Raw genomic sequence first — 16,892 nt, 5'->3', positions numbered from 1 at the left:
CTAGATCACTCCTTTGCCCATGGCAGCTGTTTGAGCATGTGCAGGACAGAGGCTGACCACCGAGCTGCACTATCTTTCTACCCTTGAGCATCTGATCTTGACCTAGACCTAAGAGCCTAGAGCAGTGGTTCTCAACCTTCCTAATGCTACGACCCTTTAATACAGTTGTGGTGTGGTGACCCCCAACCATAAAATTATTTTCGTTGCTACTTCATAACTAATTTTGCTACTGTTATGAATCATAATGTAAATATCTGATATGCAGGATGTATTTTCATTGTTACAAATTAAACATAATTAAAGCATAGTGATTAACCACAAAAACAATATGTAATTATATATGTGTTTTCCGATGGTCTTAGGCGACCCCTGTGAAAGGCTTGTTTGACCCCCAAAGGGGTCGCGACCTACAGGTTGATAACCACTGGCTTAGAGTCTGCTATTCACGACTCTGAACAACTCTCGCACCAACTGCTCCAACCTCTAAAGCAGCCCTTTTCTCTTTTGTGTTACGGTTTCCTTGGGTTATTTTGTTATAGGGCTGCAGCCATTATTTTTCTGACTTTTTGGTACATTGATGGCCTTTTTAAAATTTCTAGACTAATTTTCTTATCCTAAAAAAAAGAAAATACCCTTTCTTTTATTTCATGACATTGTGAATTGAAAAATAGTGGATGTGTATATTCATCTTGTTTCTTGATCCAGTTATCCCCCTCAGAGTTTTAACTACATCCTTACACTATTATTTCCATTGAGTCTTTTTTTTAAAAAAATATATTTTTATTCATTTCAGAGAGGAAGGGAGAGAAGGAGATATAGAAACATCAGTGATGAGAGGGAATCATTGATTGGCTGCCTACTGCAAGCCCCACACTGGGGATCAAGTCCGCAACCTGGGCGTGTATCCTTGATCGGAATCGAACCCAGGACCCTTCAGTCTGCAGGCTGATACTCTATCCATTGAGCCAAACTAGTTAGGGCTCCATTGAGTCTTTTTTACATTCTTCAGCATGCCAGGCTTCTCCTTTCCCCTCACTTACATGCTACAAAGAATCCCACCTCCAAAGAAAAAAAGTGAACCTGTAGCACTTGCCAAAAAGAGACTTCCATTTTCCCTTCTTTGCTGTCCATAAGAAAGATTTTTTTGGAAAAGTTGAAAATAGCAAAGTGAAATCTGTATTTATCCAACACAGAATTTTCACTTTTTTTTTTAACAGTTTTTCAATATGTACCTATTGTTAGAGAGACAATATCAACACTTGGCATAACTCCAGGGAGCACCATTCACATAGAATACAATGAGAACTGCTGCCTCCAGGTGCTAGCAGTGCTGACCCTGAGATTATGTATTAGCCAGGGGTTTATTTTCAGAAATTTTAATTCAATGGAATATGGGGTTGAGAGCATTCTCTTTTGTAATGAAAACCCCTTATTATTGAAATGAGTAAAATTGTATTTTGTGTAGTTTTATAACCAAAAGTAGTTCAGTTGAAAAGCATTTTGCCATTCCAGTGGTTGTATATTAATACCTCAATGTAGTACAAATTTGCAATTTTCTAATTACTAATGAGTTTGAGCACCTTATTTATTGGCCAGATAGATTTGATCGGGGCAGAAATAGAATGTTAGGGAACCAGGTAGAATTGTAAGAAATATTAATCATGCTCTGTTAACCATGATTGTTTTATTCTGATTAAAGAAGGCACATTCTAACCTGGCTGGCAGCAACACATGGGAGCTGGGAGGTCACTTGGAAATGCAGCCCATCCTCCCTGTTTGGAGCTGCCTATTATCATGGAAAGATAAACAACTAGAATAGCCAGCCCTTTGAAGATCCCCAGCCCTTGCATATCACTAAGCCCTTTGAAGATCCCCAGCCCTTTTGCATACTTGCAGGCCTTTGTAATCTCCAGCCTGCTTCCCTGTTAACTGCCTATTTGGCATACCCTTTGGCTACTTCCCCATGTAATCTTAGTACTTCTACCCACTATAAGCAGCTGGTTTCGGGGGGGGGGGGCGGGGTACAGAGCAGATTTTTGTGGATGACCTGTTGCTCTCCCATACTGCTGGCAATCCTATATAATAAAAGAGAAACATGTAAATTGACCATCCCTCTGCTACGCTTACCAGCCAATCAGGAGTGAGTATGCAAATTAACCTGCCAAAGATGGTGGGTTAATTTGCATACACAGCGCCGGGCGGAGAGCCGGCAGCTTGGGGAGACGTGGCTCCCTCGGTCACTCCCCCAAGCTGCCGGTTGGAGAGCCGAGCGGGAGAGCCGGCAGAGAGTGGAGCAGTTTGGGAAACCTGGCTCCCCAAGCCGCCAGACGGAGAGCAGAGAGGGAGAGCTGGCGGCTTGGAGGACTTGGCAGAGTGGGAGGCCGTGGTACGGAGACAGAGTAGGAAGGGAAAACCAAGAGTGTGGGGAGCACCAGGAATTCTGGGAATAGTAGTTCTGGTGGCAGCCCCAGGACCACAAGCGGAAGCCCAAAGCATGGGGAACACCAGAAATGCTGGGAATCGTAGTTCTGGTGGCAGATGAATCTCCTAGACTCTAGAGCAGCTGTGGGCAAACTACGGCCCACGGGCCGGATTCGGCCCGTTTGAAATGAATAAAACTATTGAAAAAAAAAAGACCGTACCCTTTTATGTAATGATGTTTACTTTGAATTTATATTAGTTCACACAAATACTCCATCCATGCTTTTGTTCCGGCCCTCCAGTCCAGTTTAAGAACCCATTGTGGCCCTTGAGTCAAAAAGTTTGCCCACCCGTGCTCTAGAGCAAAGTGAGCCTGGAGCAAGTTACTGTTGCGGTGGGGGATGGAGAGAAAGCAAAGGTGAGAGACATAAGTAAAATCAGAGTGTCTAGGAAAAATTAAAGGGAAGATATCCTAAAACTTCCAGGAAATCTCCACCAATGCAGCAAAGAAAAAAAAAATGCCTCTATTATTCTGTGAGCAACAAACCAAACTGGGTTGGGGTCTCAGACAATTCGCTCATGTGATTGCAAAGACAGACAGAAACTCCTGGATTGGAGAGGGCTCCCGTGAGGGCTCCCAGATTGGAGAGGGTGCAGCTTGGGCTGAGGGACCCACCCCCAGTGCACGAATCTTCGTGCACCGGGCCCCCAGTCCTATATAATAAAACCCTAATATGCAAATCGACCGAACGGAGGAACGACTGGTCGCTATGATGCACACTGACCACCAGGGGGCAGATGCTCAACACAGGAATTTCCCCCTGGTGGTCAATGCGCTCCCACAAAGGGAGCACTGCTCAGCCAGAAGTCGGGCTCACAGCTGCCGAGTGCCAAGGCAGTGGCAAGAGCCTCTCCCGCTTCCGCGGCAGTGCTAAGAACCCGGCAGGCAGACATCCCCCGAGGGATCCCAGACTGCGAGAGGTCGCAGGTCAGGCTGAGGGACACTTCCCCTCCTCTCACCCCCAGTGCACAAATGTCCTGCACCGGGCCTCTAGTATTGGAATAAACACTCATATATGATTCAACCCTGTCTCTGCTGAATTGGCTCAAGTAGTGACAGGCTGCATGGACCCATTTTTTGTCTAGTTACATTTATATTTCATTGTGTGCCCACCACCCAAAGTCAAATCATTTTCCATCACCATATATTTGGTCCCCTTTACTAACTCTCCCACCCCCTTCCCTCTGGTAATCACCATACTGTTGTCTGTGTCTATGAGTTTTAGTTTTATATTCCACCTATGAGTGAAATTATATGCTTTAGCTTTTTCTGACTGACTTGTTTCGCCTAGCATAATATTCTCAAGGTCCATCCATGTTGTCCCAAATGGCAGTATTGCATCTTTTCTTATGGCTGAGTGGTATTCCATAATATATACTAGTGTATGCCACATCTTTATCCAGTCCTCTATCAAAGCACACTTTTGTTGTCTCCATGTCAACCAAAGTGTCCGGTGAATAATGCTGCAATGAACAGAGGGGTGCCTGTATCTTTGTGAATAAGTGTTTTGGAGTTTTTCATGTAGATACCCGCAAGAGGGATTTCTGGTTCATATGGTAACTCTAGTCTTAATTTTTTGAGGAACTGCCATACTGTTTTCCATAGTGACTGTACCAGTTTACGTTCCTAACAGGAGTGAATGCAGGTACCTTTTCCTCCACAACCTTTCCAGCATTTGTTATTGCCTGTCTTGTTGATAATAGCCATTCTAACAGGTGTTAGGTCATATCTCGTAGTTTTGATATGCATGTGTGTTCTAAATCTAAAAATTTTATAATTTTGTGTATCTCATAGCAAATTAGATTTAAGATATAATGACAGTCTGCTTTGCTCACATTATGTAAATATTTTTTTCTACTTCTTTATTCTCAGTTTTTCTGTATTACACGTCAAATGTAGATTCTAATAAATAATATTTTTAATTTTTATTTTTGAAATTTATACATTTCCTGTTATGGAGGTCTTGTAATATATTTCCTCAGCTTCTATATGTCTGGAAAAGTTTTTATTTCTCTTTCATATCTAAAATATAACTTTGCTGGATGTATTATTCCTGGCTGATAAAATATTTCTTTCAGTAGTTGAAATATTTGGTTCCATTCTCTTCTAGCTTATAGAGTTTCTATCGACAACATATGATAACCTGAGGGCTTTCCCTTATAGGCTACTTGCTTCTTTTCTCTGGTTGTCTTGAGAATTCTTTCTTCGTCATTAATTTTTGATAGTTTTAATACCCTGTGTCTTAGAGAAGGATTAAGGTAATTAGGTGTTCTATTTGCTTCTTGGACTTGAAAATCTAGCTCTTTCCATATTCAACTATTTGTTTGAATAGTCTCTTTGTTCCTTTTTCCATCTCTTCTTCTTCTGGTATGCCTATTATTATGTCAGTCTTCTTAAGTTTATTGAGACTTATTTTTTGACCTCACATGTAATGTATCCTGAAGAATGTTCCATGTGCACCTGAAATGAATGTGTATTCTGCTGTTGGGGATGAATAGTCTATCCATCTTGTCTAATGTGTCACTTCAGGCTGGTGTTTCCTTGTTTATGTTCTGTCTGGATGACCTATTCATCAGGTTAGCAGGGTGTTAAAGTTTCCCACTATCACTGTTATACTGTCAATCTCTTTTTTCATATCTGTTAATATTTGCTTTATGTATTTAGATATTCATAGTTGGGTGCATAAGTTTACAAATGTTATATCTTCTTCCTTTATTGAATTCTTTATTATTATGAAATTCCTTTCCTTGTCTCTTATTACAGCCTTTGATATAAGTATTGCTACCCCAGATGGGTTTTCCCCCCCTCATTTACATGAAATATCTTTCTGCATCCCTTCACATTCAGTCTGTGTGTTTCTTTAAATCTGAAGTGAATCTCTTGAAGGCAGCATATGTACAGATATGTTTTTATTTATTCAACCACTCTATGTCTTTTGATTGGAGCATTTAATCTACTTACATTTAAAGTAATTATTGGTAAGCATATAGTTATTGCTATTTTGTTAAATGTTTTCTGGCTGTTTTTGTAGGTCGTCTCTGTTCTTTTTCTCTTGCTCTCTTCCCAGGTGATTTGTTAACTTTATTTTGAGCCCCTTTTCTTAAAACTTTTTGTGTGTATCTATTATGGTTTGTGGTTACCTAAGATTCATATATAACAACCTATGTATATAGCAGTGGATTTTCAGTTGCTGGTCGCTTAAGTTTGCCACATTATTAAAGCACTACATTTTTACTTCCCTCCCTTAACAAACTTTTTTTATCCTATATTACTAATATCTTACTTTGACTAATTACAATATTTATGCTTACTTTCTGCCCTTCATTTTTCTTAGGCATCATTATTTTATCTATTTTGAAAAAGTCATTAAGCATCATAACATGAATGTTCAAAATGAAATGATGAGATGTGTGTTATACTCCCGATTGTTAATATAAAAGAGGAGAAATGTGTAGACTCCCAATTTATTTTGCTGGATAAGATGAAACAGAGTATACTTAGTATACTTTGACCAAAAATTACCAGTAAGGAGAGTAGAAACGAGTAAAGAGAGGAAAAGTTAGTATCTATTTGGTCTTTTATTCCAGAGAGATTTAGCTCAGAGATGATTTTTGTGGATTAGTATCATCTGTGGTAAAAGGGATTAGAGGTACTGAATCATAGGTTGTTGCCCATATACTGTATTACATCAATAGCCATATTATATCCTCAGCCTTGAGATTCAGTAATCACACTGGAATATATGTGGCCTGCAGTCTTGAGCAAAAAGATTTTCTGTTAATCAATTATAGTTTGCTATAAGATTGAGATATACGTATGCACACACACAATTATACTAAACTAGAGGCCCGGTGCACAAAAATTTGTGCACTTGGGGGATAAGGGGGGGCCCTCAGCCCGGCCTGTGCCCTCTCGCAGTCTGGGATCCCTCGGGAGATAACGACCTGCTGGCTTAGGCCTGCTCCCGGGTGGCAGAGGGCAGGCACAATCCCTAGGTGCAGCCCCTGGTCGGGCTCAGAGCAGGGCCAATTGGGGAGTTGGGGCGCCGCCCCCTGTCATGCACAGAGCAGGGCGGATTGGGAGGTTGGGGTACCGCCCCCTGTCACACAGAAGGCAGGGTCGATGGGGAGGTTGCAGCGCCACCCCCTGTCATGCACAGAGCAGGGCCAATCAGGGGGTTGGGGCGCAGTCCCCTGTCACACAAAGAGCAGGGCCCATCAGGGGGGTTGGGGAGCTCCCCTCTGTCACACACAGAGTAGGGCGGATCAGGGGGCTGGGGCGCCGCCCTCTATCACCCACAGAGCAGGGCCAATCAGGGGGTTGGGGTGCCGCCACTATCACACTCAGGGCAGGGCAGATGGGGAGGTTATGGCTCTACCCCGTCACACACAGAGCAGGGCCCGTTGGGGGGGGGGGTTGGGGCGCCGCACCCTGTCACACACAGAGCCGCAGGGCGATCAGGGGGTTGGGGAGCTCCCCCTTATCAGGCACAGAGCAGGGCTGATCAGGAGGTTGGGGCGCCTTCCCCTGTCAGGAACAGAGCAGGGCGGATAGGGAGGTTGTGGCCCCGCCCCCTGTCACACACAGAGCCGCAGGGTGATCAGGGGGTTTGGGCGCTGCCCCCTGTCACGCTGGTCCCGGTGCCGGGAGGCCTCTCGGCTCCGCTGATCCTGGTGCTGGGAGGCATATTACCCTTTTACTATATAGGATAGAGGCCTGGTGCACGGGTGGGTGCCGGCTGGTTTGCCCTGAAGGGTGTCCTGGATCAGGGTGGGGGTCCCCACTGGGGTGCCTGGCCAGCCTAGGTGAGGGGATGATGACTATTTGCAGCTGGTCACACACCCTTCAGGGTGGGGGTCCCCACTGGGGTGCCTGGACAGTCTGGGTGAGGGGCTGAGGGCTGTTTTCAGGCTGGCAGGTGACGGAAGCTCCCAACCGCTCCTTTTTTTCTTTTTTCTTTTTTTTATTCTGGGCCAGCTTTAGCTCTGAGGCTCCAGCTCTTAGGCCTCCGCTCCTGAAAGCAGGTGTCTGGTTTGTTTCGGTTCTATAATCGAAACTCTGTATCAACTCCAGCTCTGAGATCCCGGGCTCGCTGAAAGCAGGTTTCTGAGGTTTTGTTTAGCTTCTATATTTGTTACAATGTTTCTTAAACTGCAGGCTCAGAGGCCGGCAAGGCAGGCGGGGAACGTTGGAGTCCTCCGTCACTGAAGCAAGCAAGTCTCACGTTAGTTTCAAGCTACCTGGCTGCCGGCCGCAATCTTGGCTGGCAGTTAATTTGCATATCTCGCTGATTATCCAACGGGAAGGGTAGCGGTTGTACGCCAATTACCATGTTTCTCTTTTATTAGATAGGATTTCACATAAACATTTAGCCTTTCAAAAAGTTGCTCAAAAGAATGCAACTCAACCGAATGATAAAATTAGACCTGGGTAAAGAGGAACTTTAATCAGTAATAACTGGGATAAAATGAGAACTCACTTGTTAGAGTTGGTCACAGACTCATCTCTGAGCTTCATTGGTACAACCAGAGAGAGACATAGCACTAAGATTTCCATTACCCATCAAGCTCTGGCCTTCAGTTGTGACAGACAGTTGTTCTGAAAATTCCTCAGTAACGTTTGCATTAATTCAGAATGTAGATGTTGTCTTATCTTACAGTTAGGCTCAAAATTCTGAGAATTCCTATTGCTTCATACCCAATGCAGGATCCCTTCTGTACCATTCCTGCTACTAGATCTTCTGAGCTGCGATTAACAACCGCTCATGATGCGGAACATAGCACCTTTGGAGGCCAATCAATTTTTGAAATTTTGGACATTTGAGTGCTCCAAAAGGAAAGACCATCCTGGGCTTGCCCTCATGGCTCAAGACTTTAACTTTGATTAAAAATAATACAATCATTAGCCAAATTTGACTCAGTGTATAAAGAGAATAATAATATAATCTGATACAAGTTTGTTACAAACATTAGTTTTTGGTCTAGCTCTGAGGATCATAGCCTTAAAAATCTAAACTTGTTTGTCCATGGCAGTGCTTCAGAGGCTTGTAGTTAATCTGCTTATCTTTTTTTTTTTTTTTTTTAGGTCAGAATTTCTCTTTTTGGTCTATTAACTATTCTTCCTGTGTCCCTTGCCAAGGCTTGAGCTCATAAGGAACTGGAGTTATCGTTCATTTCATCTCCATACCTATGTTGGGGAATAATGACTGAGTCCCTTTACTGTCCTCATTTGAATGAATATTTGTGTGTCCATTCCTGCTAATATGCCACCCATAACTGAAAGAGGATGTGTCCCAAGGAGCCGAAAGGAGAGTTGTGTGCTCATTTGCCCCTTCTTTCTATTATCTTAAATGCTAATATCAGTACAGTATAAGATCACCGTGGCTGTGGTTAGCCTTGTCTCATTCATGGCTCACTCATGCTCTCTTGAACCGCAAGTATCGACATCTTTCCCCCAGTGTCCTGCTGAGCTACCCTAAACACAAGACCCAGCATTTATTCCTATTGTTTTATCTTGTAGAGGCAGCTCATTACTGTAGCTTAGCAATGTTATTCATATTTTAATTTCATATTCTGGTAAATTTAATATTCTCAACCTTATTGAAGAATTTGAGCATGTGTATGTATCATTATTCACATTCTGGCTATAGTTTTGGTTAGATTGTGTAAATATTAGACCTCCCTGGCATTACATTAGAAATCTCTATAGGGTGATATTTTTCATTCAGCTATTTAAAGATCGTGGGAGTCAGCAGTAGCCTGTGCCAGCCCCATTTTTGTGCTGCTGATAATGTCGGAGGTGCTTTCTAACATGATGCATGCCTCCCTGGAGTCTAGACACACTGCATTTCCGTGGTTACATTGCCAAAGATAGAAATTAGACCAGCATAACGTGACTTTTCTTTGGTATGCCTCATTTTAGTTCTTGCAAATCGTCTCTTGGATAAAATCCTTTTTAAGAATCTCACCTAAGATCTATGTCTAGCTCTCTAGTTTGTAACATGAACAGAGTCTACTTTCTGCTTTCCAAAAACAGAATTGGCATTTTCCTACTTCCAGTTTTCTGTTCTCCGGAGAGCCCCCAAATGGTCCAGAAGCCTATTTGCAAGTTTCCCCAGGTTCCTAGAATGTGATCATTCAAGTCAGGCGAGTTGATGTCACTGAGGGCTAATTTTTCACAGTCTCTTTGCCACATAGGTACTCAATGCTTTTTTCCTTTGCTCTAGTGGGAAGAAGTTATAATATTTTCCTGCGACTCTAATCTTTGCTTGGGTTCTGCAACTCTTTAAATTGTTATGAAAACTACAAGAAAATGGACAGCCTTAATAGGTTTATAACTTGTCATTATTGTGGTATCCCTCCTTTGCCCAGTATTGGTTGTAGTATTTGGGGTCTGTTCCAGAGATGAGGGATGGGGAAATTCTCACCCAGTTATGCCTGGCTACTGTGGTCATCATTCTTCATCTCATGTGTGTGAGTGATTACTTGTAATGTCCCCTAGTCTTTGAGGAATCAGAGAAAGAAAACATCATGCCTGCCTGTGAAAATTCCTCTGCTCCTGAATAGTATCTTCTTTTACAAATGTATAAACTCTTTACAACCTCTGCCCATCAGCTTCTGTGCTGTTATTCCATTGCTTGCATCTTGTTGTACTTTGGCTTGATCTGATTCATATTTTGCTGCCTTGGCTAGATAATGAGTCACTAGTGGTCAGTGACCTGCCTTGTGCCTGTGTCCCCTGAGCACCCCCTGAGCACATGGTCAAAGTAGTACTCAGAAAACACTCATCCAATTTCATCGATTCTGGACAAAGTTATCATGATAAGTATCGTGAAATTGTGGTATACTCAAGAGTGATGGGATATAATTATAATAATAGAATTCTGTATCTTTCTTTAAGTAGTAAGGCTCCTCCTCTCTGTGGTAAAGAATTAATAAGTACTTTCCCAGTGACATTTCTATATCTCCTTTTCCAGATTCTCTTTGTTCACTGAATTTTTGCTTCTCTCTTTCTAACATATTGGTTATTTCATGGTATTATACTCTTGACATTTTAAATTTTTGATTCTTGGCATTATTTGTTTCACTGTTGCATAGTAACATTTTTGTTCTTTGCAACCATCTGCTTTATTTTAAGGTGTGTAATTTTTCAATGGCATGGAATACTTTTATATCTTTAAATGTTTTAGAGACTAATCTAGGATCTTTATGTGCATTATTTTTCTTCTTGGTAGATCTCATATTTTGTCTTATTAAGCACTCAGTAAGTGCAGTAATGGGTTATTTTATTCCCATTTTATAGTTGATGATATTTGAAGTGTATTTTACAAACTGAAATGTAGACTGCCATAAAAATCATTCTATTTGTTGTAGAAAGAATTAGTGCGGCCAGTTTTTGTAAGTGAGGAAAGTGGGGCTCAGTGAGGTCCTCACTTGTCCAGGATGGCTTAGGTTGTGATCCTAGTCCTATTTATTCAGGTCTGAAGCGTCTCCTACTGCTCATACTTGAGGAAACTCCTTGCCAGCTGTGTGTCCCCCCTGAGCCTTGGGCACCTGGAAATGGGAGATGGAAAATTCACCTGTTAGCGCAGAAACTTGTCAGGCCCATTTCCCGTTTCAGCCTGTTAATATGACAAGAATAAAGCCACCACTCACAGAAACCTGGAACCTAGAACTATCTCCACTGATGTGGAAGTCAGGACAGTGAGAATAAGTTGGAGGCTCAGGTGGTATGCACCTCTCCCCCTCATTTTGTTTTAACATATTATGATTTGGGGGAAAAACAATAGCAGGCTGATATTGAAATTTGAGGGAATGAGGGGGAAAAATCACTAGATTGTACTACAGAATTGAACGTTATAAAGGTTGATACAAAATTAAATACAACAGTAGAATAATTTTTAGTAGAAAACTATGAAGAATGTCAAGAACAGTATTTATGTTCTTAGATATCTGTATATGAGTATACAGAATAAAACAGTGAACAAATAAGGACTCATGAGCATCATAGCACTTGGTTAGATTTGCCTAGTGCCTAGAATCAGACATGGAAATGATGGTCGTCCTTCATTCACATTCACACTTACTCAGCAAACAATAATTGAGCACCTATTGCGTATGCTAGGCTAGTTTCACAGTATGGTAGATAGATGTGCTCTCAGGCTGATGGTCAGAGAGACTGACATGTTAAACAGGTTATTAAAATATTTGCATCATGTTAGGTGGGTATCTTTTCCTAATCTTTTTTAAACTTGTAAAAAGTCTGCATCAAGTCAGTCTCTGGCAAGCACATCACTCTGTGCATGTGTAATCCTAGGAGAGGCACTCGTGTTCTGCCCAGAACCCAGTCTGCTGTCCTGAGCTGTGGGCCTGACAAATGGTTTCTCTTGTCAACAGCCCCCTATAGCCATGGTCATCTTTGACTAATCTGATTCTTCTAAGGAAACCAAACTAACTGTAATATTCTACCAAAGATATTCTTACTAGTTATTAATGCCTTGCATTTCTTTTAAGTACAGCAGACTTTTGTTTATGTTCAAGTCTTCCTTAAGTTTTGTAACCTTTTTATCTGTTGCCTAAGCCTCTTCTGTAAGTGGTACAGCATTTGCACATTTGTAGCTGTCTTCTTGTGTGTATACTTTCCTGAAAACTGGCTCTTATAGCAAATATAGAGTGTTTATTGTTATTTGTTTCATAAGAATCATATTTACTTATGGGTTATCTGATTATAAGGCTCGCCAATTTAACAAGCTCCTAACAACTTTATTGTCCTTAGTATATTTTTAATTTAAGAGCATTCTTTCCCAACCCTTTTCATGTCACTTTTTTTACTGTGATGTTTAAATATTTTCTTAGTATTTATTATCATTACATCTAAATTTACTTTTTAATATTTGGTAATACTCACTATACATTTGGCCCTAGATGTTGCCTTCTAAAAATCAAATAGTCTCAGGGTATTGTGATCATTGTGTGTAGAAGTCTGTGGTACTTCCTAGGGGCCATCTGCAGATCCTCAGAGGAGCCCTAGAGAAAGTGTTAACTCTTTGCCTGCTTGATTGCAGGAGGAATGCCAGCTCCTGAGCAGGCCTCACTGGTGGAGGAGGGGCAACCACAGATCCGCCAGGAAACTGCCTGCACTGGCCCAGGCATGGAACCCGAGACCACAGCCACCACTATTCTAGCTTCTGTGAAGGAGCAGGTACATCCTCTTATTGGAATTTGCAATTAATGATTTCTTCAATGCCTTTATAAAAATTAATCTTTGGATGTGTTTTAAATTTGTCTAACGTCCTTGACGCCTTCACATTTTCTAATTATAAGGTGTTTACATCCCTGAGTACATTGGGATGACTGGCATGTAGAGCTGCTCCAGGTGCCAGTCAGAATCGGAACATGCAGGATACTTGTGCGTCTGCAAGTAAGGACAATATTGATGGTGATCGGTGTCTGTCTCCCATTGCAGAGTGTGTGCATGCGCGCAAAGCTTCGTCAAGCGTAGTCACATTGTTAACTTCTCTGCCAGGACTCTGGCAACCTTTGGCCTGTAGTGTTGAACCTTTACCATGGGTATTACCTAGGGCTGTTTCTGTGATTTTTGGATAAAGGCTATATATTTGTCGTGTTTGTCTGAATCAAAGTATATTCATTTTGTGAGCTAGTGTTCTAATACTTGTCAAACTGTGCCAGTTTGCTTTAATGTCATATTTATGTTGTTTTTCTTAAGGTCCTTAATACTATTTATCTTTCAAACCCAAGTAGCCTTCTAAATTAGAACTTATCTGTTATGCTTAGGGATTGGAATTCCTAAATTTAATTTTTTATGCTTTAAAAGTTTAATAAAGTGAATGTAATATTAAAGCTATAGATAGACTTCTGTCCCTCCCTTCAAAACAAAACAAAAATATACGCCGTTTGTGAGAGTTATTGTGGTGGATATAATCTAACTAAAAACTAAAAAATCTTATGATTAACCCCCTGGGTCATTTTTTTCCTCAGGAGATATAAATATAAATGTATATTTGCTGGAATATTCTTTTTAAAATCAATATTGGCAGTTCAAATGACTAATGAATACACATGGTAAAGAATTTTTTTAATACCTCATTTTTTTAGTCTTTGCTGTAAAGTAGGTGTGTGTTATTAATGATACTCCAGAACTATGACATATGTCTGTCATTAAAGCTGTGTTTTCAAGAAAAATGATTTCACAACTTATTCTAATATTAAGATGTCAAAATATTTACCATTCCTCCCTGAAATTAGTTTTTAAACATCCCACAACGTAAGAATTTGAGAAGATAAGAAAATTATAGTTGGTACTGTTTTTGTTTTTCACCAAACCATACATTATCTAAGTTTCTCTCACCTTTAGGGAGGGAAAAGGGACTCTTTTTTTTTTAATTTTTATTTTTATAGTACTTCATGGTTGTCAAGATTTTACCCAAGGAGCTGTAAAATGAAAAGACTCTGATTTATTTGGGGCTCTTAAAGTATACTGCGTTCTTGTGAAATATGACGGTAAATTTATCAAAAGGCCCAGAACTGACTTAAAACTAGGAACTGTTTTCAGTAAACATAGCAACAGGACTTGTGTTTGTATCTTGAGACCAGATACCCTGCATGTTGAGGACGACTGGAAACCTATCATCAATTTGGCCCTGTAGTTCCATGATGCCTTCAGATGCCTTAAAAGTTTTATCTTTTGGCAATAAAGTGTTCTGAATGGATATTGTCTGGGAGATAGCCAGAAGGGTTCCATTTTTCCAAGATAGCTAAAAAAACAAAAACAAAAAACACCACCACTCCAAACCCCCCAAACCAGATATTTGTTGTTTATTAGGAGAACTACCTTATATCACCTGTATTATTTTGTTAGTAGGAGGATATACAGTGAGGCCTTGATTTACGAGTGTCCCGACTAATGAGTTTTTTGAGAAACCAGCTGTCTCTCGGCCAATTTTTTGCATTGAGTTGATAGAGTCATTTGAGTTAATGAGCTCGGTCTCGGAACGAATTAAACTCATAAGTCAAGGCCCCACTGTATTCTACTCTTGGCTTCCATTCCTGTTCTAAAATTTTGACTTCATTAGTATAATTTTACAGTTTTTATTCTTAATTTCTTTTAAAGTTGCTTTGTCAGTATTTCAATCATTTTAAAGCCAATGCTCAGTTAGTATTTCAGTCATTCAACCCAAGACCCAGTATCTATCTCTTATTCCAAGATACTCGTCCAACTTTAAATGACTAACTGTAGCTCACATAGGATTTTTGTGGCACCAGGCAAGATACTCTGATTTCTCTGTAGTTGGCATAAAAACTTCTTAGGACTTTCCTAAAATATGTCACTCCCTGTCATCTGCCCAATGAGACAGAGTTAGCTAGAAATAAGAAACCTAATTACTATTCATCTTATATATTTGATTTTATTAGTCTGTTAGTCAGAATGTGACATTCTCAGTCTTATACTTAAACTAGAGGCCCGGTGTATGAAATTTGTGCACAGGGGTCGAGGGGTGGGGGCAGCTTGGCCTGTGCCCTCTCACAGTGCGGGAGCCCCGCGATCTATCTCCCCAAAGAGGCAGGCCGGAGCCGGGAGGTCCCACCTCTGCACCTCGCAGAGCCGCTGGACCCGCTCCACGCCGCACATGTAGTGTCAAGTCCCCGCCCACACACGCAGCCTCCTGGTGATGGATTGTTACAGCTGAGGGCATCACGGCATGAGGGTGTGACGACCACATAGGCTTTTATTAGTATGGATGGAATAGTTAATATTAGATCATGTCCTTGATCATGTGTTGTATCCATAGAACCATATTCTTGGATGGGCTGCATAATTATTTGAATATATGCCATACTACTATGCAGTGCTCATAGCCCTGGACTGATGGTATCAGCTCCCTGATCTCAAAGAACAGGCCTTGTTTGATGGCAGCCGTAGCTCAGGAAGGAAGTTTCATTAGGGCAGGGAAGGAAGAGACCCCTGCAGTGTAACTGGGTGGATGGTCTGGGTTCCCATCCTGGCCCCACAACTTAACTGTGTTATCTTGGGAAGATTTCTTTTTATTTTTTTATTTTTTAATAAATCTTTATTGTTCAGATTATTACAGTTGTTCCCCCCCCCCCCAATAGCTCCCTTCCACCCAGTTCCCACCCCACCCTCTGCCCTTACCTCCCCACTGCCCTCATCCATAGTTGTACGATTTTTGTTGCCGGGTCAAAGGTCATACACATGGAAAATGTAGCTATTTCCATCCTCGACGTGTCCCTGTGTTAAGAAAGGTCTCTCACAACTTGTTCACGCTCTACTCAGAAAGGGGCTCTACTCGGAAAGGGTACGGAGACACGTAACGGCTTTTTAAAATAATGTGTCCTCTTATGTTTAAAATGAGGATTTTGCTACCAAAAGAAAAGAGAAAGCAACACTTCAGCTGCTCTCGCCCTTGGGAAGATTTCTTAACCTCTCTATGCCTCTGGTTTTCAGTAAAATGAGGATAATAATGGTTATTGAGGGCATTAAATTAGTCTATGTAAAATACTTGCAACAGTGTCTGGCACTTAGTGCTGTTAGTAAGGATTAATATTACTATTGTCATCATCATTTCCACATAAGGAGAAAAAGCTCTTCTTATACTGTTTTTAAGTATATACAGAGGTTCAGTGAGCCTTCTTTTGAACATTGATCTGAAAATAAGAAAACATTCTGAATACTGGGACACATTCCTGCTGTGACAATGTTTCACTTCTGCATGGTATTAAACTTTCAAAACGTCATCATGTTGGTCTCACTGAATTAGAACAGTTCTGGGTATATAGTATAAGAAATAGAGCATATGAAAATAATTTTTTTTAACATACTGATTTTGTGCAACCCCAAACGTAACATAATATCAAGGCACTTGGTTAAATAATTGGGAAATGATATCTTTTAGTACACAATATTACTATATGAAATTAGTTTTAGAGTGTCATAAAACAATTAAATCTTCCTCTGCATGGCTACATGGTGATACTTTTCTGGAATCTAGAAGCCAGAAACTGCTCCTATTCCTTGATAAAATGCTGATATTCACATTCCCTCTCTTTTGTAACGTGATAACTTTTTATATTTATGTCAGTCACATAGGTGCATACCTGTGCAATTATATTTTTAAAATCCTTGCTCTTTGGCAGATAAAAGAAGAGCCTACTTCTGTTCAAGGGCTACCTCTTTCCTGAAGCCACCCTTCACCCACCTGCAGTCAAATCTCCCTCCTGACCTCCTTTAGCACTTTATACCCCTGCTGGGACTTATCCCATGCTGCTTTGGACTATAGAATCAGCTACCTGAGGATAGAGCCATGTTTTATACAGTGTTTCACACGTTACCAGCCCCTTTTATATAAATGATTGCTCAGGAAGGGAATGGGTGA

At 41.0% G+C, this 16,892-nt stretch overlaps 1 protein-coding gene across 12 annotated transcripts in view; it reads left to right on the top strand.

Moving 5' to 3' along the window:
* PKP4 (plakophilin 4) overlaps positions 1-16,892 on the top strand; it is a 252,543-nt gene that overhangs the window by 66,753 nt on the left and 168,898 nt on the right. For all 12 annotated transcript variants that reach the window (XM_059704374.1, XM_059704372.1, XM_059704377.1 and 9 more), the window contains one exon: positions 12,546-12,682. In XM_059704374.1, the coding sequence (XP_059560357.1) occupies positions 12,551-12,682 (132 nt within the window). In that variant the 5' untranslated portion in view covers positions 12,546-12,550. Of the gene's footprint in view, positions 1-12,545; positions 12,683-16,892 lie in introns of those variants that run through there.

The sequence above is a fragment of the Myotis daubentonii genome, chromosome 7 (assembly GCF_963259705.1).
Source record: "Myotis daubentonii chromosome 7, mMyoDau2.1, whole genome shotgun sequence".
Classification (NCBI taxonomy): domain Eukaryota; kingdom Metazoa; phylum Chordata; class Mammalia; order Chiroptera; family Vespertilionidae; genus Myotis; species Myotis daubentonii.
Note: the sequence above shows the minus strand (reverse complement) of the source record. Positions and strands in the feature narration are given on the sequence as shown.